At 37.1% G+C, this 26,038-nt stretch overlaps 1 protein-coding gene across 1 annotated transcript in view; it reads right to left on the reverse strand.

Moving 5' to 3' along the window:
• The window catches only part of VWA8 (von Willebrand factor A domain containing 8), a 182,782-nt gene that overhangs the window by 50,217 nt on the left and 106,527 nt on the right, over positions 1-26,038 (reverse strand). Inside the window, exons 26-34 of the mRNA XM_058018846.1 lie at positions 22,418-22,569; positions 13,743-13,851; positions 12,654-12,792; positions 10,736-10,938; positions 3,728-3,844; positions 3,191-3,255; positions 2,966-3,091; positions 2,235-2,344; positions 42-196 (exon numbers count right to left, since the gene is read on the reverse strand). Of these exons, the coding sequence (XP_057874829.1) occupies positions 42-196; positions 2,235-2,344; positions 2,966-3,091; positions 3,191-3,255; positions 3,728-3,844; positions 10,736-10,938; positions 12,654-12,792; positions 13,743-13,851; positions 22,418-22,569 (1,176 nt within the window). The remainder of the gene's footprint in view (positions 1-41; positions 197-2,234; positions 2,345-2,965; positions 3,092-3,190; positions 3,256-3,727; positions 3,845-10,735; positions 10,939-12,653; positions 12,793-13,742; positions 13,852-22,417; positions 22,570-26,038) is intronic.

Raw genomic sequence — 26,038 nt, forward strand, 5'->3', positions numbered from 1 at the left:
AGACTGTATTATTTCACTGTACAATAATGCTGAGTATTTACCAAGAGGTCTGGGAAACCAATGACAACAGTAGCATAATTATGCTCATCTGAGAAGATCCTGTTGGGGGAGCTGATCTTTTGTCCCACAGCTGCACTGAGGTTTTCTGAAGATAGCTGGTCAGTTGAAACTGCATGAGGCACACACAATTCAGACACTAAACAGGAAAATTCAACAAAATGAAAGTCATTAAACCCAGATGTGCAATAGGAAATAATATTAACTGTAAGAGTGCTGAGCACTGAACATAGGCTATTACTTTGAGCATAAAATTACTAAAAAGTAGAAGATCTGATTATACTATACTATAACACAGAGGAGAAGGAAATAATCCTATTTTTGTACACTCAAGTACTTAAAATCAGGAAATACTAGCTTTATAGTTGCTTATACCACTTAATTTTTCTCTCTGCTGTACAAATGAGGCAGGAAGCCTATAGAATAGAACAAAACAGTATGTATTCTCATTGAAAATCGTTATAACGCAAATTCACCAGAAGGCAAAACATAGGTCTGCACAGGTAAGTGTCAATGTGACATTTCTTGGTGACTCTCTTGCTGTCTTTGTAATTCAAATAATGTTATTTGTAATTTGTAATGCATTTCTCTTGAATAATGGTTTGGTTTCCTTTGTCTTTAAGGTAAGAAAAGCTGAATTTTATTCTGTGCATCTGTGAAAGCCCTTAACCTTGCCTCAAATTACCAACACAGTCCAACAGAACCTGCTATCTTTAGTTCTGCACTGTTTCCACTTTGATGAGCACAAGACTATCTTGTTTACATGGCAGTGGGAGAAATCTTTCCTCCCTCAAAGGATAAATGGTCTGGATCAGCATAAACTGACACTGGTCTACCTTTTTTTAGCTCTCCTGCCACAGATTCTGCCTCAAAGAAAAAGAACAGACTGAAGATGCTACATTTGGGGTTTGCCGGATGATTTGGAAAAAGGTGGATAGGGGATATGATAACATTTCAGATTGGAAGAGAAGAAACAAGATAACAAAGCATAAAAATAGCACAGAAAGCATGCAGCAATAAACTGCCCACAAACAGTTTGAGACTGGAAATTATAATAACATTTCTATCTATCTGAGGAGTGATACTCCAGAATGGTTTCTAAATAAGGTAGTAGAGGAAGGAAACTACTGTGCTCTGATAGCACTTGATAAGCTGGTAGAGTAAACTGTACAAGAGTTAAAAAGGATTCTGGATATTTAGGCTATGGTTAGTTTTTAGCATCCACCTGGTTGCTGTTTATGTAAATGAAGCCCTTTTATTTGTCATTAACGTTTGTATCATGTTTACACTGTGCTAATCTCATTTTTCTTATTTATGCTAGCCACAAGAACAAGAACAAAACTTGTTCCTTCTTTATGAGACATTGAGTGGTTTCTCTGTTTGTTTCCTCTGTCTCTCTGATATATACTGACCAAAACCTATGAGCTGTTGGTGGGATGCACATATACTTCCAGTCTTATTAAACCAAGCACTCTAAAGATTTTGTGCACCGCGATCAAATGTTCAGGGTTGAAAATGTTATCAGATTTGAAGACAGACAGATCTTACCAGGCAGAATGATGATCACTGCAGACTTCTGCCTTACTGCGTAACTAAGACATGCCTCAGTGCCTAGCACCATCTGGGAGTTTTACTGATCAAACTCTCCCTATCTATCTTTTAACACAGGTGTGATGGTCCCAATGGCCTCCTGCATACTATCAACAGAACCACAGAAACTGTGACTTCTGCTCTGTTTTAACAGTAGGTGGTTTTTATTTTTCTAAGGGTTGAGAAGTGTTTTCTACCTCATCTGAGTGTGAGCAGCAGACCTGCAACTGTCTACCGTCTGGAATCATTACTATATTTGTTCCCTTCTTTTCCTGTTCTAATACCTGCCTAGTCATCTTTCTTCCTTTTCTATTCTATGTGCTTGTCTGTTTGCTGAAAGTCCACGACTGAGGGTCTTGAATGCTCGAATGAAACAAAAATGCTTTATTCAAACCACTTGAAGTTTGAGTATGGAATGCGCCATGCCTTGAGAAAAGCTGTTATTATTAACCAAACATGATAAGGGGGCAAAAACAGAATAGGAGAGTCGGTTACTCAGACCTTTAGAGAGTCTTGTTTGTGCAGCTGCAAACAGAAATGACAAAATAACAAAAAAAAAAGGAACTAGCCAAGCTTGCATTCAGTACCTGTTGTTAAGCCAAATCCCATGTCAGCTGGCTCTTCACTCAATGCATGCAGCTGGCAAACCTCACTGCCTTGAGCCTCCATATGGGCATGCTTGGTTAAAAGAAATTTCCTGTGAAAGATACACATTTATAATAATTCCTGATTAAACTTGTCACTCTAAACAAGGACTTCTATTTTCTGAAACACTGAAAACATTCTCCATTTATATAAACAAGGTTATCAACACCTTTTGCTAAAACCAAATACAATTTCCCAAAAGTGTGTGAGATAGGAAAGGGTAAGCCAGCAAATAGCAGATTTGTCTTCTGGCAACTATTTACACACTTTCATTTGCTGTGCATTTGTAAAAATGAGACAGCAGAGTAATGTTTCTTTCATGTGACCATGAAAGTAAAGGAAGCAGGCACTAACTCTGGACTACATGCCTGTATTTCCAGAGAGAGGTCCACCAACATTCTCATTTCTAAAGGTCAATATCACCTTAGTAAAATTAATATTACCACATATATGATATCTAGACTTTCAGAGGCTGGAATATCCTCTTCATTTCCTACCATAAAGTCTATTTGCATTTTCACCACAGCAAATCTGCATCTTAAATACCAGTATTTTAAGTCCAGCCAGTTTCACAAACAGAAAAAAACAAGTTTGAGACCAGAAGTGAAACTCCTGAACACAAATGAGACACAAACAAGAAATAATGCCATTGAGAAAACTAGGCTGAACTAACTTATTTGTTTCATTTTCCACCAAGAGCCACCGGTCTTCAGCCACGAGGAAAACAGATTTCAGACTGATTGGAAGTGAGATGGTGTGAGTTTGACCCTCCAATACATCCAGTACAATAAGGTGGTTTCTATAAAATTGGAAGCCAAGAAAAGAATAATCAGTTAGAGATACACACAAGGAGATCTGATTTAAATCAATTTAATATAAGGATATAATTTACTCTTACCCTGTTTCTTTGTAGAACACCAGCCAGTTTTTGTGTGAAAACTCCCGGCACATTTTGTAGTTGCTCTGTATAAACATACATCATAGGACAATCAGTGTTAGATTTGTCCCAGTGAGTTTCCCTGACTCCTCTGAAAGTGTACTAGTTTTTTTCATTTATTTAGAAGAATCTACAGCTTTAATTACCTCTCAAAATGCTATCTAGCTTGCCTTGTTCCAAGTCATAAATTGTATCATAATTGCGTTCATTATGTTGGACATAATTCATTGTAACAAAATGTTCCATTACTTTCAGTTCTAGCCCTAAAAAGGGACATTTTAAAGACACGTATCTTCAGAAAATTTATTTTTATTTTTTATGTCACTAGTTCATAACAATGCTATTTTATGTGTAAGACATTTAGGCATACATAAGAATAAACAATTAAATAAATGCTTGGGCTGTAAAACCAGGAAAAACTTAATGATCCTGTTTTTCCAATACTGACATTTAGTTTTAAAAAAACGTAGTATAATAGGGGCAGGTGCTATTCCTCACCTTCTCTTCCTTGTTGTTCCACCAAGATGTTCTCTTAGGAGAGCCCTGAGCATCTGGTGAGAGCAAAAGTCGGCGAAGGGCACCATTGCTTGTATCCAGCAACAACACAACATTGCTCTGAAAATGAAAAGCAGATCCATGTTCATCTCAGGCTTGTTTAAGAGACTGCAACAAATCTACCTGAAGCACTTTTGCAATTTGAGCCACTTATGGCATGCTGAAAAGATGATTAAGATTTTGTTGCAAAACGTAAGCTGGATTTTCTTGGCTCATTTCAAAGTTCATAGAGAAACTGAAGAGGTTAAGTACATGCAAGGGCTGGAATGATACTACAGTTTTTCCACAGCATTTTATCTATACATCTCACATTCACTTCTGTATAACATCTAGAAACTGGATTAGTATGGCTTACATGTCTAAGATGCAGCTACAGATAAGAGACATATCAATTAGTTCTGTCAAGTCACTAAAATACCTCATTTCAGTTTTTATGTTTTCTTACCATTTTTATGTTGTACCTATTGCTTAAGTCCCACTGAAGGTGACAAACTGGTGAAAGAAGAAATGGCTTAGTACTTTCTCTCCAAGTTCATACTTCTGATACTGTGGAGCCTGTGGATATTAAATATCCCAGGGTGTGACAATCCTTCTGTGACCTGCACTCTCTGACAGCTTATAGTGTCAGAGGTAGGACAGCTGTTGGAGGACAGCAGGATGACTCAAAAGGATGGAGACCAGAAGCAGATGGGATGGTGCAAATCTCCGTCACATGAAAAATGGTGTGCTAAATTTTGAACTTCAAATTTCTCATTTGTTACTTGATGCCTGAGGGTCATACATGCTATTAAATGATGGAGGCTTTTTAAACATTTCTTTTTACAACGTGCTATAGCTGCTCCTAATGTGTTTAACTAAGAATTCAAGACAATAAGCGTTCAGGGCCAGCCTTTAACTGCATCAAATGAAATTCAAAAGGTACAAATGAATAAGTTAATTAAGCCTTGGGCTCAATTTTTTTGTTTGCCATTCAAGGAAATGTTCACTTCTGCAAGGACATTAGGTTCTGCAAGGACTTACTAAAAGTAAACTGCCTACGTACAACATGTGCAATAACGCACAATAGACGTTAAGGAAGTAAAACGTAAATTCCCACGAATTCCCCTAAATAAAACAAATATGAACAATCTGAGTCACAGCAGTTTTGTTCTCTTTGGGTACTCTTCATACTTTCACTAGAAATATTTGTGAGAGTTAGCTTTAATAATGACAGTAATTTGAAGCTAAATATGGTAAAGTATTTGAAATATTAGCATGTTATTTGGAGCATTTGGGAATTTCAGTTCAAGTTCAATATTTCTAAAAAAAGAAGCTTGCTTATGTATTACAAACTAAAATTATAGAAATGTGATTCAGGAAAAAAAATAGGACATTTGCTTGGGATTTTGGTTTTCTGCCATATTTCATTTATACAATTCTGAAAAAGCATCAGCCTTCCACGTGAGATAAAGAACACATATGAATCAATTACACTCTTCCACTTAGTGTTAAATTTATGAAAGCAGTTGGTAGTATAAAAAGCTTCTCTACTCCACCCCTTTTGATGTTAATGGCTTCCTTCTGTGCTAAGTGACTGATGTATATTCTGTCTGTGTTTAAGAATAGATTTTTGCGTCACTTGTGAACACATCCAAGAGCAGCTCTGGCAACTCTTCAAGTGGGCTGGGAGAAGACGTTGGTGTGCAATTCTGCTCTGTTTGTTCTTGACTGGGAGAAAAGTAACCTTTGAGTGACCTCCCGACCCCAGTGTCTGGAATTCCAAACTCTGGACAGATGCAATAACCAATCTTGTGAAGTGGTGTGCCTTTATTTTTAGTTACTGCAAAGTTTCCCTTTCCTTAGTGCTGTTTTTATTTCAGCCAGCATTTTCCTCTAAAAAGTTCTTAAACCAAACAGGACTGTGACTTCATTTTGCTGGTATGGGAAGTTGTTCCTTATGGTTTTGCAGAGAGAGGGGAGAGCTTGGGGAAGTTTCAGAGTGGCACAGTGCAAATAACTCAGTTTAATGTTCTTGTATTCTTCTCCCTAAACGCACTGTCAGTTTTGATCTGTTCTGCCCTCAATGCTCATGTCCTCAGCAAGGAAGCTTGCATATACAGTCTGCTTCAGACTGAGGCTGATCCTTAGCTTGGCAGGGTAATCATACATCCTCTTGCCTCCTATCCCACCTTTTTTATTAGAGCTATTCAAGGATCACTTGAGTGATAGAAACATTACAATCCTGACACTGTAAATCATAGGAACAGATACAAACATTAACACACTGTTCACCAGGTTCAATTGGAAAAAGGCTGTGCAAAAATTTATGGCTTGGGGCTCAAACCATCTCATCTTCAGAGGTAGGTAAATGTTTGCAAGTAGATTACTGGTGTTCTAATTAATGTTAGTGGTGTCCTTCAGATAATTTGGGAGACTGTATTTGATATTTGAACAAGTAGTGGCATAAGCTTTGTGCTTATGGAAAACGAGTCTTCTCCCATTCTACAGAAGGTGTACACATTTCTATCTAAGCAGACCTTTACTCTGACGTGTACTCATAGAAAATGAAAGTCTTATACAATATTTAAAAAAAAGAATCAGTTTTTGAAGAAAATCACTCTGTTCTGAAGACATACATCAGAATATCATGGGGACTAGAGGTCAGAGAAGTTACTATGCTGCTGGTACTTTCATATTCAGATCCTCACTTGTGCTACAGGCCAGATCACAAACTGTTAAAAGAAGTCTTTTAAAAATGGTTGCCATCTCCTACATGTGAGTGAGGTGGATCTCTGCATCAGTTTCTGTGCCACAGACTCTCTCACTCCCTTGTTATCAGGGAGCTTTGACAGAACTGCAGCAGCACGTGGGACGGGGAAAAGCATTTCCTTCCCCCCCACCCCACTTCCTGACCAAGAAAGATAAAAGCAGAGTTAAAGGATGCCAACAGGACACTGCCTGAACAAAGTTTGTTGTGCTCCCTGAGGTAGCCTGTAGGTTACTCTGTTTGTCCAGTTGTGGCCTTTCAACACAGTAAAGTGCTTGTAAAAAATCCTGGAAGTGTGCTCTTCATTTTTAAGCAAATCAATTCTCCATGTGCAGTTTGTTCCTAAAGCCCCATATAAAATCATGCATAAAAGTTATCAAAACTCTTTTCTGTCTCTTCTTGTTCTCCTTCTGAGCAGTAGATGTGAGAGATGCAGAAAGAAAAGTGCACACAGAGGGCACAAAGCTCTAGCAGGAAATAAGAGTAGGCCCTGAAGTACTTGTGGGGAGGACAGATGGCAGAGGCATTGCTGCTTTGAAAAGATGAATGCAATTCCCATCTTACAAAGTTACTTGAGATTTCTGCAGAGTCCTTTCCAAGTCTATGAGTTTACTCTGAACAAAAAGATAGAGTCAAAAAAGCTTGCACTCACTGAGACCAATGGCCACCACGAGGAATAAAATCATCTACCCTTTCTTCCAAGAAGATGTAAATGTGGCTTAAAATCAGATAAATCTCCCACTTGTGCCATTAAGTCAAATCCCTGAGGAGTTTACTTTCAGTAAATTATTATTTAAAAGGACAGGAAGAAATGGTGATTTTTCATTTTATTTTACTGGAGGGCTCTACTGAATCTAGATGGATGTTATCTGGGAACAAGATAAAACCCACAAGCTTATTTGAAGAGCCACAATATAATAATTCCATCTTTTCCAATAAGGTTATCATCCATTTAAAATCATTCTTTTTTATAACTTAGTCAGAAACATTAATCTCCAAAGACCTTTATTAAAAGAAAAAAATTGAAAAAGCTGCTTTTGGTACTGTCTAATTAATGGATGATATTGATTATTATGAAATAGCAGCTGTCAAGTGGCCACTTTATTTAATAGATGCAAGTTATTTTTTTTACAAATATTGTTAATACTTCTTAGTCTTTTTGCATCTAAACACAGATGAATCTCTAAAGCATCAAATGTGTTATTTATATTATTTGTTTTTCTTGTTTTGTTTGATGCACTGTGGCACAACTAGCTAATGCTCGTAGCCTTGCTCGAAATGCAGATGTGCCACTAATCTACTTTTCTTAACATGTGAATGCTTCAAGTTCTGAGTTTATGCCTGCCCATGATCTTACTACACCTAAAATGTAGGCACTTTGACTATATGCCAAGCCTCTTTCTGTAGCCAGTGGAAAGAGAGAGGAACTTCCAGAGGGCAATTAAACATGTTCTACTTGAGCTGAGAGGAAATGCTCTTCAGGTCACCTCTGTTCTCACAGCAAATACAGACGGTACTAGGATGATTATCTTAGGCCATATGCTTACCTGCTAACACCAATAATAATGGATTAAATTTCATACACAGCAACATTCACCTCAGTTCACAGGTGCACAGAGCACATGGTTTTTCCATGGCTCCACTGTAGGAAGAGTTAGGAATAAAACCTAAGCCCAATGTATAAAACTTAAACTGCTTGAGAATCCCTCTTGTGATTTAGAGGGAACTAGAGATCTCAACAACTGAACCCCAACATAAGGAAGGACAGCAGTGGTTGTGAAGACTACAACAGCAGCACTCATCTAACCTTTGTTTTAATGGCTTACTTAAGAACCACCCCAAATAAATTACCAATGTAGTCCATGGATATGAGCATGCAATATACAAGAGAATAATCTTCCTTCTTTTTTTGTTTTCTAAGTTGCTTGTTTAAGTTCTCAAGAAGTCTAAAATTACTTTTGAATGGTATCCTAAGAATAGGACTTTTTGCAAACAAGTTTGTAATTAAATGGAATGTATTTTCACAAACAGTGAATAAGGCCCACCTTAATGGTAAAAATATGTCAAAAGAGCTAAGATAATGCAAAACATTTGGAATATTTCAATTCTGTATTATTTTCCTGTGTAAAACAAGCCTATTTACAGACAGGATGTATTCACCTGTAGCACTTGCCAAGAAAGGCAAGTCTGAAACTGGCAATATTTAAGCTTTGTTAGAGAAAAACATGAGGTTATAACATGACTGAAGTCATCTGGAAAGGACACTGAACTACCATAGTCTCTCCATGTCACAAATTTTATTTCAGAGTCTGAAAAATGTATCTATCACTAAAAGGTATATTCCATGAGGAAAGCCAAAACCAGACTCTGAGATAAATACCTGACACTTCATGGAAGAACCTTCATTTCTGACACCAGATGCTACTGTGATTTGCTTAAAAACAAAATGGTAGGAATTTTGGAGATTTGGAATGCAAAGACTATTGCTGGCTTTATATTAAAAAGTGTGAGACGTTCTAAACATTCTTAGATACAAGACAGACTGCCATCTGTTTTAGTTTCCTGCATCAACTTCTCCAAAAGAAGCCAAGAATTATTTAAAACCAAAAAATGTGCTATGTGCACCTCAAAATAGCCCAAATGGTATTTCTATAGCTGTTCAACAAGAAGGTAACCTCAGAATCATACTGTTTCCAGTTTGCATTGGAAAGTATCCAAAAGGCAGCTGCACCTGCATAGGCAGTTCCACCAAAGGCAGAAGAATTGTGTTTCTCATAAGGCACAGAGCTTAACAGCAGCATCTGACACCAGAAAGTAGCAGCAACACTTGACAAATGTTCCTAGAACAACAGCATTGCAGAAACACTAGAAATGACTGAAAACTATGAACATCCCAACTTAATGTAGGAAGAATTCTTCTAGGTTGAAGCCTTTCACCTACTGAAACATTGATAGAAGAAATTCAAAGAAAGGAAAAAGTCAACAATAATGACTGATTTAATGCCCATATTAAACCACAGTGAGTTCTAGGTAGCCTAATAAACTATTTTTAATGTTAAAAAATGAGTAGTAGCAGCAGGTATATACTGTTGCCTCCTCCCACTCCTGGGAAAAGAAATTTTGAACTGAAAACGTTACAATCAGCTCACAGATAGTAAGGGAAAGTGCAAAGTATGCAATAGTTGTCTTTAAAAAAGCATTCAAGTCAAACCAACCCTGTTATAGTAACTTCTCCGAGCTAGGTCTAATAAGCTTTCGGAGGTCTATAACATATCCAAGATAGCTCAGCTACTCTTGAAGGCATAAAAATCAAAAAGGTTTATTAACAGGCAAAATAACAAACAGAAAAACTGAGCTAGGTGCAGGAGGTTTTTGCTCCTGGTAAAACACCTTACAAAAGCGATTAATTTATTTGTTCTCTTCTTTTTCTACTAAATTGCCCAGGCAGGACTTTTTGGCTCTTGTTCAATTAGCTATCCTTAAATTTGAGGTGAAGTCCCCTAGACCTATGAAATGGCTTTTTCACCTAATTGAAAAGAAAAACTTCTAGGCTTCTTTTCTTTTTTGAGAGAACAAAGGATAGTTTGTCACTCCATCAATAAAAAAAAATCACATTCCTAAACAACATTGACATGGTTAGTGGTTCTCAATTTGCATTGTGGATGTCAATGCTTATGTAGTCTTCCTTCTAGTCTTGACACTTCACAGGTTAGAGAAGAAGAAATACAAGGATTAGAAAACAAATATGGAGCAAATACAAGCAACATTTTACTTGGTGACTCAGAAAATGTCTCTTTTATATACTAGTTGAAAAGTTAAAAGGGGAACAAGATTGGAGTAGAATTTAAGTTCCCATAAAACATTTTACTCTGCAAACATGTGCTGTTTGACCGAGACTCCTGAACTTGACCCACTCTCCCCTGTTCTCCCACAAGCCCAATCTCCCTCTGTCAGTGAGGGAAGATAAGCAGGTAGAACTTAGCTTCAAGAATAGAAAAGGACATGGTCCAGCTAAAGGATGCAAGAGGAAAATCTCCATTCATGTAGCTTGAGAAGGCAACTCTCAAGCTACAAGTACAGTAAAAGAAAGAACATTCAGCAGGAGGCGGCCTTGTCCAGTCTATAGAGGTAGTCCCCAGTGACATACCCTCATGATACTACTCTGCTCATGACTAAACATTTAGCTGGAATTTACTTTTTTTTACCTCCTCTTCATGTAGAACCACTTGACCTTTAAGTGGATTTCCCAGTGGTGCTGCAGTCACAAAAGGTTGCCAGACACTTCCAACTGTTCTTGGGAAGAGGTCATAAAGATCCACAAAGTATCCAGTCTTACCAGAAATGTTCATGAAGTATAAGGAAACAGGATTGCATGTAGTAACATAAAGAATATTTTTATGTTCCTCTTCTGAAATAAGAAAAAATAGTGAAAGGCTATTGACATTGTGCATTCTTCTTCTAGAAATAGATGTCATAAACTTGGCAGGTGATATAGCAAAAAGTACTGAAAAATTACCACTGTTGACAAGGGAGATAAAGAGAAATGATCTCTTGATATTAGCTAAATGTTAACAGGCAGAATCTTGCCATAACACTATTAACTCTAAGCAGGCAGTCCAAGACACATTTGTGTAGGCACGATTGCAGTGTCAGCCAGCTGCTAGTATGTTCCTCTGACTTTGCTGGTTTATAATGTTCTTTCTTCTTCTTTCTCTATCATATCCTCTCTTTAAATTCATGTATTTAATAATTAAACATAGTACATTGTGCAAACAATATACAGAACTTTTCAAATAAACCACCTTCCTGAATAATTTCAGACAATTCTTGAAACCAATAAAAAGCTACCTAATTTCTCTTTTGTTTCCATGAAAGCCTGCTAATGTACTTGTAAATTGGACTGCAAATAGAAAGAGCAGCATTCCAGTATTGATCATTAAAGATCCGTACATAATACATAATAATGTCTAGACTGATGCCTTGGAATGGCTACCTAGAACAGAGGCTAGACAGATTTAGAGAATAAAGCAGGTATTTATTAAAGGCCTTTAACAGACACACCTTGGACAGTGCAAAAGCCTTGCAGAGGCTATACCCAAGATGGACAATGGTCACAAGATTTTCAGGCAGATATGTTTTGTCTACTTGCATATCAGAGGTTAATTGTCCAACTTAAGCTTCAGGGAATGAAGTCATATTCCCCCAGTTTGCTCCTTGCCATATACTTTTATTTATACATTTCAATGCCTGAGGCTGTGAGGGTGGCCTTGGTTCTCAGGCCTGGAAGGATTGTTTTGTCTGACCAAAATGGGAAGAGAGCTTACTAACACTCTGCATGGAGTTCAGAGTTATACACTAATGCAGTACAGGATCTGAAAATCATTAAAAGCTAAAAACTTAAGGCATCATGACATGCTTAATGATGAACCCTAAAAACATTTATGAATATTCCCAATGGTGCAATTCCCGCTGGGATATAAGCTATAGAGGCAGCTAAGGCAGGTTTGGTCCAGTGAGAAAGAATCAGTATAAGCACAGATGAAAAAAGCACAGCACCCTCCAAGTTAAAAGATTTCTATTAAAACTGAATTGAGAGAGGAAAAGTCAAAGAATTGTTTTTGTCAAGTAGTGCAGGGTTGAACACGCAAACTTAACAAACTTGCAGATTTGTGGCTGTGTTCTACTTTAATTACACATCTTTCTCTTAGCTTGAGAAAGATGCATATCCTTACAATGACCACACTGACTCAGTGAAATTATGCACCAATTTCAGTGGATTATTTTTGTATTTCACCTACTATTAAAAACAAAAAAAAGTGGAAAAAGGTAAGTTATTATTCCTACACTTCACTCCCATACTCTATATTTTAATTCTCATATTACAATTCCTAGTATTATTCCTATACTCCACTGCAAGCATATCTAAAAATACACACTAATGTAAATGCACTGGAGTGTTGTTACTACACTTGAAATCCCTCATATTGCCCTTTAATATTCTGCCACTGGCTATTGGCAAGGACTTAAGAAGTCAACAGCCCAGTCCTTCCTCATCTTCAGGACATCTCACCTCTTTGCAATGCTCCAGATCATTACAAAAGTCAGTAGCTTTTCTTACTGTACCTTTTGTTACTGTGACGTCACAAACCAAGTTAATTTCATCTAAAGGCAGTGTCCAAAAAGCAAGTTCTTCTGTGAAACTGATGGACCTGGCTTCATGTCGTTCCAGTGGAAAGCCTTGAATATTTAAGTACACAGGGCCCTAAAACAAATAATAACCATGAGGGCTTCCTAAAATATTCCACTCTCCATTTTTTATGAAAGTACAGAAGTCTTCTTAATGCTGTAAAACTATTAACAATAAAAACCCGCTAAATAATTTTATATTTATTACTAAACAAATTAAGGGGAAAAGGAAATGCCTTTTATATAAACTCTCTGAATGTCCACACTACCATTTCCTTTATGGTATTGAAACCTCGTGCCTCTCCTCTTTAGTCTTTTCATGGTTTGGAACCATTATCACTTAGTAGCATGAGGAGGTAGCATGTACTGATGAAACACAGTTTATAGAAGGAAAATACCAGAATATTTCTGTTTCAAAGAAATTATATGGCAATTTCTTGTTATATAAAGTTTAAATCTCACCCATACAGCACATTAGCAGTACAGGTTTTTCCTTACTCACTGGAGTAATAATTACTGAAGTTAAGCCAAGAACTCAGAGCTGAAAAGGACTTAGAAACTTTGGATGCAGATCAAATGGTTCCAAAGGTTCTGATTCAAACTTGCCAGCACCAAAGACCTGTAAGACTTCAGCTGCAAGCAAAATACAAACAGAAAGCAGCCTTCTTTTCAGCCACTGATCATAGCCAAAAATTGAGATCTGGGGCCTGTAACTGGCCACCTTCAAACATCCAAGACAGCTACAAAGTTTCTTCAGATAAAGTATTATCAATATCCTTATAAATACTTCTTTTCAAGAACTTCTGGCCAAGCTTACTGGTTTTCAAGCACATCTTACACTGTGACAGATAGGTATATGTAAATGGTAATTTTTCTAGTCAGTGTAAAAACTCCAAGAAAAAGCGACAAGGACCATGCCTTGTACACACTCTTCTTCCTGAAAAAATTAATCACATTTTAGACTTGTCACAACCCAGTAAATAAAACCGGTATTATATGAATAAAAAAAGAATTTAAAAGACAAACCTTTACTTCTATTTTTTGAGTTTCTGATGGACACAGCATTTTCTTTTGTGCATTTCCTGGCTGATCGACTTTCCAGTAGCCCATAAACTTATGATCTGGTAATGGCAGTCTGTCAAATAATGTAGGAACAAATGAATTTTTACATTTATTAACCAGTAAGTGATATGGAATAAATAATTTAGACAACTGCATTTTTCCAACAAAATATATCTGAAGACTCTCTTGCAGAAAGTGTCTTCTTGCTAAAATATTTTATTCCTTTTTACATTTTAAATCACAAAAATGTTAGTCTTCTGGACTACTATTATAGACACAATCTAAGCAGTATCATAAAAGAAGAGGCAATGTATAATATGGCCTCAAAAGGAAAAGTTCTCCAGTCTGAATGATGTGAGCCATATCCAAACCAACTCTTGCTTTGCTTTATTTGGATTAGGTTGTGCCAGCACCCCTTAAAGGAACCTCTGTCTGTAGCTCACTCTTCTGAAAGACCAGCAGAAAAAACACAGTAAGCTCTGTTGCTCATTAACCACGAAAAAAAAATTATTCCTGTTTATTTTACTACCGCTCACATGAAAAAGGCAAAGGAATACAGACAGGAGAGTATCCCATTGCCTTCTGGCCAGTACAATCTACAGAAAGGACAGGGACATCTTCAAAAGCCACATTTGCTTGCCATGGTTTAATTTCCTCATTTCTGTATCTTTTATCTAAGGAATAAATATGTGGACCACAGCAAAACTCATTTATACATGAAAAGAAAATGCTGATGTGTGACAATCTAGCATCACAGCAAAATACAGACAGTGCAATTTCTCTTTCTTTCCCCTGAAGTGATTTACAGCCACTGAAAGCAGTTTGACTTCGTTAACTGGCACAGATACCTTCAAGCTAATGAACTCATCACTTCTGGCTTTTTCTTTTTGGGACCAGTCACTCCTAAAGAGACTTCCTATCAAAACAGCATTCTGTGTTACATGCTGTTGCACATTATTGCACAGCTACAGGACTTGGCAGGAGAACAGAAGACATTCCTTCTCCCACTTTCTATAAATATCTTCAAAGTCTATTTTAAGGAAGTTCTCTTAGACTGTTTATTAAAAGTATCTGCTTAGTCCCTTCTGTCCTATCTGATGATGCTTGTTCCTACTCTTACAATTATTTTCCCTCTCCTCACCAACCAATCTGGCACTTTTAGATATTAGAGGATTGTTTAATTTCTTCTCTATATTATTTTCAGAATAAGAAGGGATCCCAAATAAAAAAAGAATTCCCACATTAAAATATCACTTGACTATATATAAAACTTAGAGAATTTTAGTTTTATTTTTCCCCTAAGAACTTATGGGAAAAGACAGGGGACAAATACAGATATCCCTTAATTTTTGCTACTCATTCAGGAAAGATGTCTTAATATTTCTTAATGATATATTGATTCCAAACCTCAAACAACCAGAAGCCAGAAGTCGCAGGCATTCACTCAGCCTCCATCACCATTCTGTGTTTGGACCATCTGCCAAGGCAGTCAGACAGCCAAAGACACTGTTTTGCAAACAGAAAATGGTTTGGATGCTATTGATCACTGGTGCTCACAGACAAATAAATGGCCAGCTGCCAGCAATGTGCCACTGGCGCACGTCATGAAGAAAGAGTATCTCATTAATTCCCTCTCTTAGTCAAAGAACCAGGAGAATCTTCATGGCCTGTTTGTTGCCTGACTAAAAATATCAATAGATAAAAGTGTTTGCAGAGTGATTAATTTTGCATTTTTCCTCACTTCATTCTGCATTTTTCCATTCTTACACCTAGCTAGTATAGCCAAAATTGTTCCCAAATGAAAAAGAGAAATTGAGCCAGATTAAAAAAAAATGCAAAACCAAAAACCCTCAAGTATATGGGGCTGTGCTTTTGCATGGCAACATTCAACATCATTAGGAAAAAACATTAATGATGAAGTATTTCAACATATACAAAATGCTTAGATATATTTATTCATGCAACCACAAAAACAGGCAAATGGTCAAGCCACTAGACTAAATGTCAGTTTAGATATCTATGAAATAGAATTTTACTTCAGGCTTCCATTTGGTTTTCTAAATGATTTGTTGGCAAAGCATTGTTTATGTCTTGAGCCACAAGCTGTTTTGTGTGCAAAAAAACCTTGGAGACTTCTTTGTGCTCTATGACTCTGAATAGCATAATCTCTGATATGCCAATCATCAGCAATAGTTATTTCCCATTAGTTCAGTGGAACATCAGCTCTCACAAGGATTTGGACTTTAGTTTTAATTCCTTACACTTTACTCCCATGGACAACATTCTAGAAATCAAGAACTTTACTAATGATCATTAATAGCTATTAAATTTGAAACAAAACATATGTTAATAACCACCTCAAACCAAACACCCTGCTTTTTATAGCAACAGAATTACAGATTGCATTCCCAAATAAACACTTCCACTCTCTTTCAGCTTTCTGGAGATTTTCTTTGTTAATAGTTCCTCTCTTCTCAGGAAAACTGATTTCTACTTTCTCCTAGATTTTTGAGGTTTTGTTCTCTTCCCTGTTTCTGAATGATTTAGTTTCTCTGAGGGAGCAGAGCTAGTCATCATAAATAGCAAAGAGGAGGAAAACGTAGATCTGAATTTCAGAATAATACAGAAAGCAGAGTTCACAATACAAAGCTCTTTGTCAAGAGTAATAGGGATCTCATTCTTCCAGGGCCTGACAATTATTTTTTCTTTGCTGTCCCACTGCTCTCTCGTGTAAATCTGGTCTAAGAAAGACTAAGAGTATTGAAGAAGCTGGTGGCATTAAGGACTTACAATCAGTCTCTGAAGGAGTTTCAGGAGGGAGTGAGGGTGCAGAACAACTGAAACAACATATTCACACTAAAAATGTGTATACATTTTAACAGCCTTCCCCTAATGAATACATATGATACACATGGAAGTAAGGAAATTACCTTCTTTTCCCAGGACTTATAACAAGCAAATTTTGAAAATAACCTGAAGTGACAGAACTAGCAAAACTTCACTAGATGTTACTGCCACATTGCTGTATTGCAAATTAATTAACCAAATAGCATTTACTTAAAAGGCAGACAGAAAACAATGGAAATGTCAACACTGGCAAAAATCTGTAAGGCAAAGAGATCTGATAGGTATAAAAAGTGCAGTGGCTGAGTAAGAATGGTACTAAGACTTTACTGGTCTCTAAGCTGGGGTGTACAGAGCAAATCATGTTGGCCTTTGTCAAAAGCTGGAAAGGGTTTCTAGAACAGAAAAACTACAGGCAGACTACATTAATCTTGTAAGAAATCCAAGATTTAAGAGCAATTTCTAGAGAATTATTCCTGATCAGTTCTTTGATTATGGATGTGTCAAAGCCTGTTGCTTAAGGAAAATTCAAAATTGTTTTTCTGTTTATTCACCCTTAATTTTAGATCCTGGTTTTCTACATGATTACTGCTGTCCATGAAATGTATATGTAGGCAGGATTCAGAAAAGTGATTGCACGAGACCTACGGTTGATGGGGCAATTCTACAAGAAATTACTGTTTAGCCTGAATTTCTGCATGCACAGCCATCAAAGGGAAAATGATCTGTCAAAACATAATTCTCTTGTGCTGCTAGAAAACTTTTCAAAGTGACACCTATAGAACACAATTTCTTTCCATTTTATATTTTTGATTTAAGAAAATAAATTCATTTTAGGGTATTAAAAAAAAAAAAAAGAAAAACAAAAAAAGCCCTAAATCACCAAACAACTGTGTTAAAAAGTCAACATAAGCTGTTTATAAATTTTTTTGTTTAGCTTTCAGAGAACATACTACAAGATGGATATGAATGTTGTAAAAGTGCAGCTCCACTGAAAGCAAATTCTTCACTGCCAGGCATCGTATTAGTACAGCTGGGGAGATGAACTATGACATACAACAAAGCTGCTTAATATATGATCTTGTAAACCAGCTCATTGCTGGCACAGAATGTATTATTCAAGGCCTCCAGTAACAGCCTGTGCTCCATCTAGCTGAAAAGATTTCCATCCCACGTAACCTTTTTGGACTCAAGTAAGCTACAGCTTGAAATCAGGAAAATTCCTTGCCAACCAGTTCTCCATAATTTATCCAAACATATTTTGATTTGAAGACATTCAGTAGATATTCTGAAACAGACATTCAGAACAGTTGTATGTTAAAACTCTTGTCCCCTGACAATTTCCCTTCCTCAGCCGGCCCTGCAACACACAGGGTTGACAACAGACATGTATGATAGGAGACATACCCAATAATTAACTACAGATTACCAGGGGAAGAAAAGCCACATGAAAGAACAGTCTCAAGAGAAAAACAAAGCTGGTAAAATGTACATATTTACATTACGTATAAAAAACTCAGTTCGTATAAAATAAATATTGAATTTATAGGAAGCACCTGGAAGTGAATAGTGACAGGAGGAAAAATATGGAATGGCAATTTCATCAAGGATAAATGTCAGAATTAGGATTAAAGGCTGTTTTACCTAGAAATTGCAGATGGTCTGAACTGTGCACTGAAATGGCAGATTAACATGAATTTAGAAAAATACGACATAACAGATGTCAATGGGAAAAACAAAATGTAATTGTATACATAAAGAAAGAAAATGAGTTAATACCATGAATAATTCATTTTACCTACTATGTCTTGGCAAACCATCACAGACAATTCATCTGCTTTACATACAATACTGATAAAAAATCATTAAATAGTGGACAGGTGGTACCAGGAGAGGCAGACAATATTTTAACACCTAACAATACTGAACATGTCAGTACCTTGAAGAATGGTTATCCTACCTGGAAAAAAAGTGACAACTGAAAAAGCAAAAAGACCAAGTAAAGCATTCCTTTACAGGTCTAATACACGATATTCATTTTGCTAATAAATAATATCAACAAATTAATTTCTCTCTTTAAAAAACAACTACTGCAAGAATCATTCTGTAAATGGTCATTATATACCATCTAATCTTCCCTTCCAAGACTAGGTATATAATTTCCAGAATTTAATCTAAAATTCCTGTAAGGGTCACCACAAGCATCTGTTCAATTTTCCTTGAATTTCAGCAATTTCAGCTGGACACATACTTAAATAATTCTTCTATTGAGACCCTGTATTTTAGTGTGTTGCTTGTGTGTCTCATGTATTTTTCTTGCTATATTTACAGCAGTTATTTTGCAGCAGCAATTTAAATAATTCTGATTTATGCAAGTTTTCTTTTCGATTCAGTAATAGGTGACAGACTTCTCCAAAGCTTATTCAAATAGGAATTCACATTTCGTTTGATTCAAGACATGCCAGAGAGCACCTGTGTAAAGTAGTCAGTATTTCATTATAACAGTTTTCCTCCCCAGAATCTCCTGGAAATGCTTCTGTATCACAAAATTTAATTATACTGAATTTGTATTCTTATACAACCATTTTGCTGTTGTATGATTAACAGCCTCAGGAAGAATTGGTTTGGACTACTATCCCAGTTTTCATGCTACTTAAGAGAACTGCTGTGCAATTTATTATGATAGCTAGTAAGTCTTTAAAGTCTACCAAAAAAAGAGTGGGGCATAAAAGTAATCTGTGAGGATATGCTTTGGAACAACAAAGAAATCACACCCAGAAATCACACCTTCAGATTGCCAGCTTGTGAGAGCCTAGAAGCAGGTAGGAAAATTAGCTTAAAACAGAAAGTGATATTGACATGTCATAAAACCAATCTGAAAAAACCCAATACAGTAAGAAAAATGTAAGTGTGAAAAAAGTTGATCACATAAAGTGAAGATGGGGTAAGTGCTATGGAGAGTTTTGCAAAAAGGATGTGGAGATTTATGTTTAGAAAAACAGAGATGAGTTAAATATGGCATGAAATGCAAACATTCTGAGCTTTTAAAATGTCAATACATTTCTATTCTGTACTCTCATACTACTGTACTTGGCTCCAGCAAAAATGAACTTGACCAGTTTCACAGCCAATACTTAAGGATGGACACACATCAAATAAAGACAAGAAGCATAAAAGAAAAATAAAACCAAACAGAGGCCTTAAAAACAGGGAAGATTGAGAGGTGACTTTCTAGTACTGAGGCTATTTAGAAACAAGACTGACTTGCCTTGGGAGGTTATAGAACTTCATCTCTGAAGGTCTTCAGGCATGAACCACGAAAAAATGAGCTAAGGTTTTAGAATAACCTGCATCTTTTCTGAAGGAGGTGGGCTGGACTAAATTAATACCATTATCCTGTTCTCAGATTCATGGAAAACAACAGAGAGGGCAGTACTCCAGTATCTTTTCTCCAGCAGTCCAAACAATATATACCAAATTACCTCAATGTGTCTGTCCATCATGGGAGATTGCAATATGGGCTGGAACAGATTTGGAGAGACTATCTCAATGTTCTTTAACCTCAAAGCAAAATCAACAGTGCCAAAACATGAAAGATGTGGCTGTAATTCAAGGTGATCTACCTGTGGCTTACATAGGAGTGAATATCATGACCAAAATCAAGGCTGTCTTACAATGCAGAGGTAAGAACCTGAAATGCCAGCTGTAGTGGATGAGAGTGAGGGATTGAGACCAAGACAGGCAAGTTGGACAGACCATCAAAGCCAAGTGCTCAGCCCAGCACAGTGAGATCTAAGAAAAAGTTGTTTTTATCAGCTGTGTGTGAACTGCTCCTGTATTTTCTCCTCCCCTGGGCCCTCAGTGTACAAATTATGTGCTCACAGCTGCCTGTCTAGTGAAGTTTTTGACAAGCATCTTGTGGAGATCTTGTCTGTCATCCTTGGTGTAACCTCTCCTAGAAAACCTCAGTGATGAATTCAAAATGATCAGCTGGTTATCTTTAATTCAATATAATTACATTTTTCTTTTATCTTCTCACTTCTAGACTGAGCAGTCTCCAATTACATCAATCTTTCTGTTATGTTTCCTAAACCTCCAATTGTCTCATTACTAAAGAATCCTCTCCCACATCTAATACTTCTAAAATTATACAAAGACAAAATTTCTCAAAAACTATAACAAACACTGTAATTAGTTAAAATGGAAATTAATAAGGGATGTTCAGCAAAGAAATTATAGCAAGAGTTTCAAGTGTGTTCTGTCAATTTGACAGACTTTGTCATTGCTCAAGTACTGGTTCCCCAGGCATGTAATAGTCCTGTCATCAAAATTAAAAGGTACACCACAGGCACTACTCTGCCAATCTTTTGTAATAATTAAATGTAGGATATTAGATATGATAACAGTGGTGCTGCAGGAGGAGAAACCTACACATGGACACAACACCACAGAATGTGTAAGGCTGGAAAGGACCACAGTGGTCATCTGCTCCAACCTCCCTGCTCAAGCAGGGTCACCCAGAGGCACAGGGCTGCTCCAAAGGTTCTTGAATACCTCCAGTGAGAGACAGTCCACAACCTCTCTGGGCAATTTCTTCCAGTGCTCACTCACCCATACCAGAATCACTATCAATACATCATGCCATAAAAATCAGTCCCTCCTTAGAAAGTATAAAATATGTATGTCATGTGGCAAACTCAATTTTCCATATATCCATAAAGCTTTCTCCATGAAAGGGAAATATTTGTTTCTTCATAAATAAATTATGTATTAGAGCTCAAGACAGAGTAAGTTTTTAAATTATTTTTGAATATGATCTACTTAAGCCTGTTTTCTGTGAATTTTGGAAGAGTGTATTACATATGTTTCACAGAATCATAGAATAGTTTGTGTTGTAAAAGACCCTAATGATCCTCTGGTTTCAACAGCCCCTGCCATGGGAAGGGACACCTTCCACTAGACCAGGTTGCACAAAGCCCTGCCCAACGTGGCCTTGAACACTTGGAGGGAGGGGACATCCACAACTTTTCTGAGCAACCTGTTCCAGTGCCTCACCAGCCTCACAGTAAAGAATTTCTTCCTAATATCTCACCTAAAAATACCTATTCTCTTTCAGTTTAAAGCCATTCCCCCTTGTTCTGTCAATAAAGGCCCTTGTAAAAAGTATCTCTCCAGCTTTCTGGTAAGGCCCTTTCAGAGAGTGGGGGTTGGCTTGAAGACAGGAGGGCATTACTATCTGATGTAGCTGGTTGGATTCTAACCTCTGCAAAAGAAGTATATGGTGTAATATATCAAATAATAACCTAATTAAAGAATAACAGTGATTTGCAGACACATACAGAAGCTGTTCTACAAGCTTACATGCACTGCTCCATTCAGAAGAAATACTTTTGTAGAGCCCTCTGTGAGCATCAAAGACAAAACCCAGCTACCACTGAAGACAACTTTTTTTTCTGCAGACTTAGGTGATAAGTAACAGGACAGAAGTGTATTGCAATTGAATTAAAAACACAGGAGAAGAAACAAGTATTTCCCTTTATTAAGATATACCTGTTTACCTTACAAGCTATTAATATGTACATCGATTTTATAGGTTAAATATTAATAATAAGCAAATACTCATGAAGTAACTTATATTGTTGCAAATTATTTGGAAGATTATAAATTTGAACCAGTGGAGGATTGACTTCCAAGAATTCCAGGTTGTTTTAAAATCAATTTGCAGCAAGATAACACACTTATAAAGTGATCATGAGAAATATGTCTTCTTAATATATATCTTATGTTATTCTTACTCCTTGGCCAGCTGTACATTGGTCGGTTTTGCTCCAATAGGTATCCCATACTTGTGCAAAGTTTTGTATAAAATTTCACGGACTTCGTTGTTGTAGGAGTCAAAGTCAAACACGTTTCGAACAACATTTGCAAGTCCTTCAGATGGAAATTTCTGTAAAGAAACAGACCATTACAATAATATTTCTTTTAGTTACTATCTATTAAGTAACAGCACATCATTATGTACTTCTAAAATAAACAATTCTAACTTTGATTGATAGACAAGTTCTGAAGTAATCTTTACTTTTCATTTCCAGGACATAATTTCAAGTCAGAGTGAAACTACGGACACTAAACTTGATTTAAACAAAAAAAGGATGTGACAATTATTTAACACTAAACAACATCATTGGTTTAAAGAATTACTTTCATTATACACACAACAAGATGGTGTAATCATTGGAGAATATAATTAATACTATTCTGTATTCTTAAAATTTGCTTTCTGTAAACCATGAAGATCTGATACTAAGACAGTATCAGATAACATTCATATAATTAATATAATTCATGTAATTCACCCACACAATTAATTTAAGAATTCTGACTCTTAATGTTCAATAGAGAGAAGCAGATAATATACTGCTTAGTTAAAAAAAAAACTATTTTAGGTTATGATGGATTTTCGTAGACACAGAAATTCGCTTAAGACCCACAATTATTTTTTCCCTTAGGGAAAAATACTAGTTGAAATGTGCTATGTACATTTAAAAACCGCAAATATTTATCAGACTTTCATTAGTATCTTTAGCAGAAATTAAAGCTGTGTTACTGTGCTGGATTGATTATTCTGAATGAGGAATTAAATGGTTGGATGGTTGCATCTAGAGGGTAGTGGTCAATGGCTCAAGGTCCCAATGGAGATGTGTGACAAATGTCAGTACAGACCAGGACTGTTTATTATCTTCATCAATGACACAGCAGGACTGAGCGCAATCTCAGAAAATTTGCAGATGATACTGAGCTGACTGATACAGCCAACATGCTTGTGGGGTAGAATGCTGTCTGGAGGGCCCTAGACAGGTGGAGAAGTGGGGCCACAGGAGTTTCATGAGGTTCAACAAGGCTGTGTGCATTGTCCTGCACCTTGGTTGGGGTAACCACTTGAATCAGCACAGACTGGAGGATGAACAGATTGAGAGCAGCTCTGACAAGGACTTGGGAGTGCTGGAAAGTGAGAAATTGGGCACGACCTGGCAATGTCCACTTGCAGCCCAGAAAGCCAAATGTGTCCTGGGCTGCACTGCAAGTAGTGCAGGGTGAGGGAGGGGATTCTGTCCCTCTGCTCTGCTCTGGTGAGACCCCACCTGCAGGGCTGCATCCACCTCTGGGGTTCTCAACATAAAGACATGGACCTGCTGGATTGAGTCCATAGGAGGGCTTCAAAGATGATCAATCAGAGGGCTGGAGCACCTCTCCTGTGAAGACAGACTGAGAGAGTTGCTCAGCCTGGAGAAAACTCTAAGGAGACCTTATAACACCTTCCAGTACCTAGGAGTTATAAGAGAGATGGAGAGGGACTAGAAGGCCATGCAGTGATAGGACAAGGGGGAATTGCTTTAAACAGAAAAAGGGCAGATTTAGATCAGGTATTAGGAAGAAAATCATTATTATAAGGTAGTGAGTCACGGGCATAGGCTGCCCAGAGAAGTTGTGGATGCCCCATTCCTGAAGTGCTCAAAGTCAGGTTGGATGGAGCTTTGAGAAACATGGCCTAGTGGCAGGTGTCCCTTCCCACAGCAGCTGGGGACTAGAATATCTTTTAGGTGCTTTCCAGCCAAAAATATTCTAGGATTCTATAAGCTAAAATAAGAGAAATGAAGAACTTTTAATATCAGAAAACCACTCAGAGAAACTGGTGTAATTGATTAAGAAAGTCACCGAGGTGGAGGACCTCAAGCCAGAGTAGGTATATGCAAAAGGAGGCTGTGATCTCTGGCTGTGAGAAGCACACACTGGAGCAGGCTCCTGGCAGGACCTGTGGCCCTGTGGGGAGAGCAGCCCATACTGGAGCAGGTTTGTTGGCAGAATTTGTGACCCTGTGGAAGGGCCCCAGGCTGGAACAGTTGCTGCAGAACCGCAGCCAGTGGGAAGGACTCACAATAGAGAAGCTCACAGAGGATGTCTCCTATAGGAGGGCCCCAGGCTGGAGCAGGGGAAGTTGGTGAGGAGTCCTCCCCCTGAGGAGAAAGTGGTGGCAGAAACAACGTGTGAAGAACTGATCACAGCTCCCTTTCCCCATCCTCCTGTGCTGCTGAAGGGGAGGAGGTAGAGAAAGGCAGGAGCTAAGTTGAACTTGGGAATAAGGAAGGAATAGGGGGAAGGTGTTTTAAGATCTGTGTTTATTTCTCATCTTCCTACTCTGATTTGATTTGCTATAAATTAAACCAATTTCTTCAGGTCAAGTCTGTTTTGCCTGTGACAGTAATTGGTGAGTGATCTCTCCCTGCCTTTATTTTGTTCTATAGGGATTTCATTATATTTTCTCTTCCCAGCAGAGGAGGGAAGTGAAAGAATATATTTGGTGGGCATGGCATCCAGCCAGGGTTAGCCCACCACAGATGTAAATGGAGCAAAGTAAATAAAAAGAATTTTAAAAAACAATTATCAACTTGCTGTATATCCTGGAACTTTACTGCTTGATTTATTTTATCCTTTTTTTTGGCAAGAGATTGGAGTGAGAATCTTTCTATTTAAAAATGTCTCACTTTTTCTCCACAGGCCTTTCATTCAAATACTAGACTTTTCAGACAAGGACCTAGACACTTCCATCTCAGTATGGCACATTGACAGTGATGAACATAAACTTGTGGAGAGATATTTTAGGAAGTTGTAGTCTTAATTGTTTTTTCCCCCATTAGTGAGCTAGGCTGGTATGGAGAACTTGAAAAACAGACATGTGTCAGAGAAGTTTATAAATGTATTAAAAATACAGATATTTGAATCCTGATTAAAAAATAAGAAAACAGAAGAATTTCAGAAATGCTTTGATCTATACTGTTAATCAAATATCAGCATTAGGAGTTTAATATTTTCCCGACTTTATAAATATCTGATCTCAGTAATAAAATACCTGTGCCACAAGCAATACTAAAATTAGCTAGTCACTGTAATAAACTAGAATACCACTGCTAAATCAAGCTTATACAAACTTTTTTTATCTGTGGTGTACATGGCATAGAATATTTTAATACTAGTGCTGCTATAAAAGCATATTAAACTATGTTCTCCTTTTTAAATCTGTCTATGATGGACCTATTAGAAGTTCTACATCATTACAGCTTAGCAAAATACAAGTTATTATGGGATAATATAAAATTGTTCTACAGCCTGTGTCATCCTTGTTACAACATCCAGTTCTAACAAAGTAACAAGTACAATGAAAGAGGTACTAAATTCATTCTCCCATCATCTATTCTAACTAAACACGAAATGTATAAACATTTCATACATGAGGTGAATTGACAAGTCCATGACAATGTTAGCAGTGAAAGTGCTAACTTCTACATTTTAATTGCACCTTGGCTTAATTGACCAGTAAGAAGTAGAGAATAATCCTGAAACAAAATTTATATTATGAA

The sequence above is a fragment of the Melospiza georgiana genome, chromosome 2 (assembly GCF_028018845.1).
Source record: "Melospiza georgiana isolate bMelGeo1 chromosome 2, bMelGeo1.pri, whole genome shotgun sequence".
Lineage (NCBI taxonomy): Eukaryota > Metazoa > Chordata > Aves > Passeriformes > Passerellidae > Melospiza > Melospiza georgiana.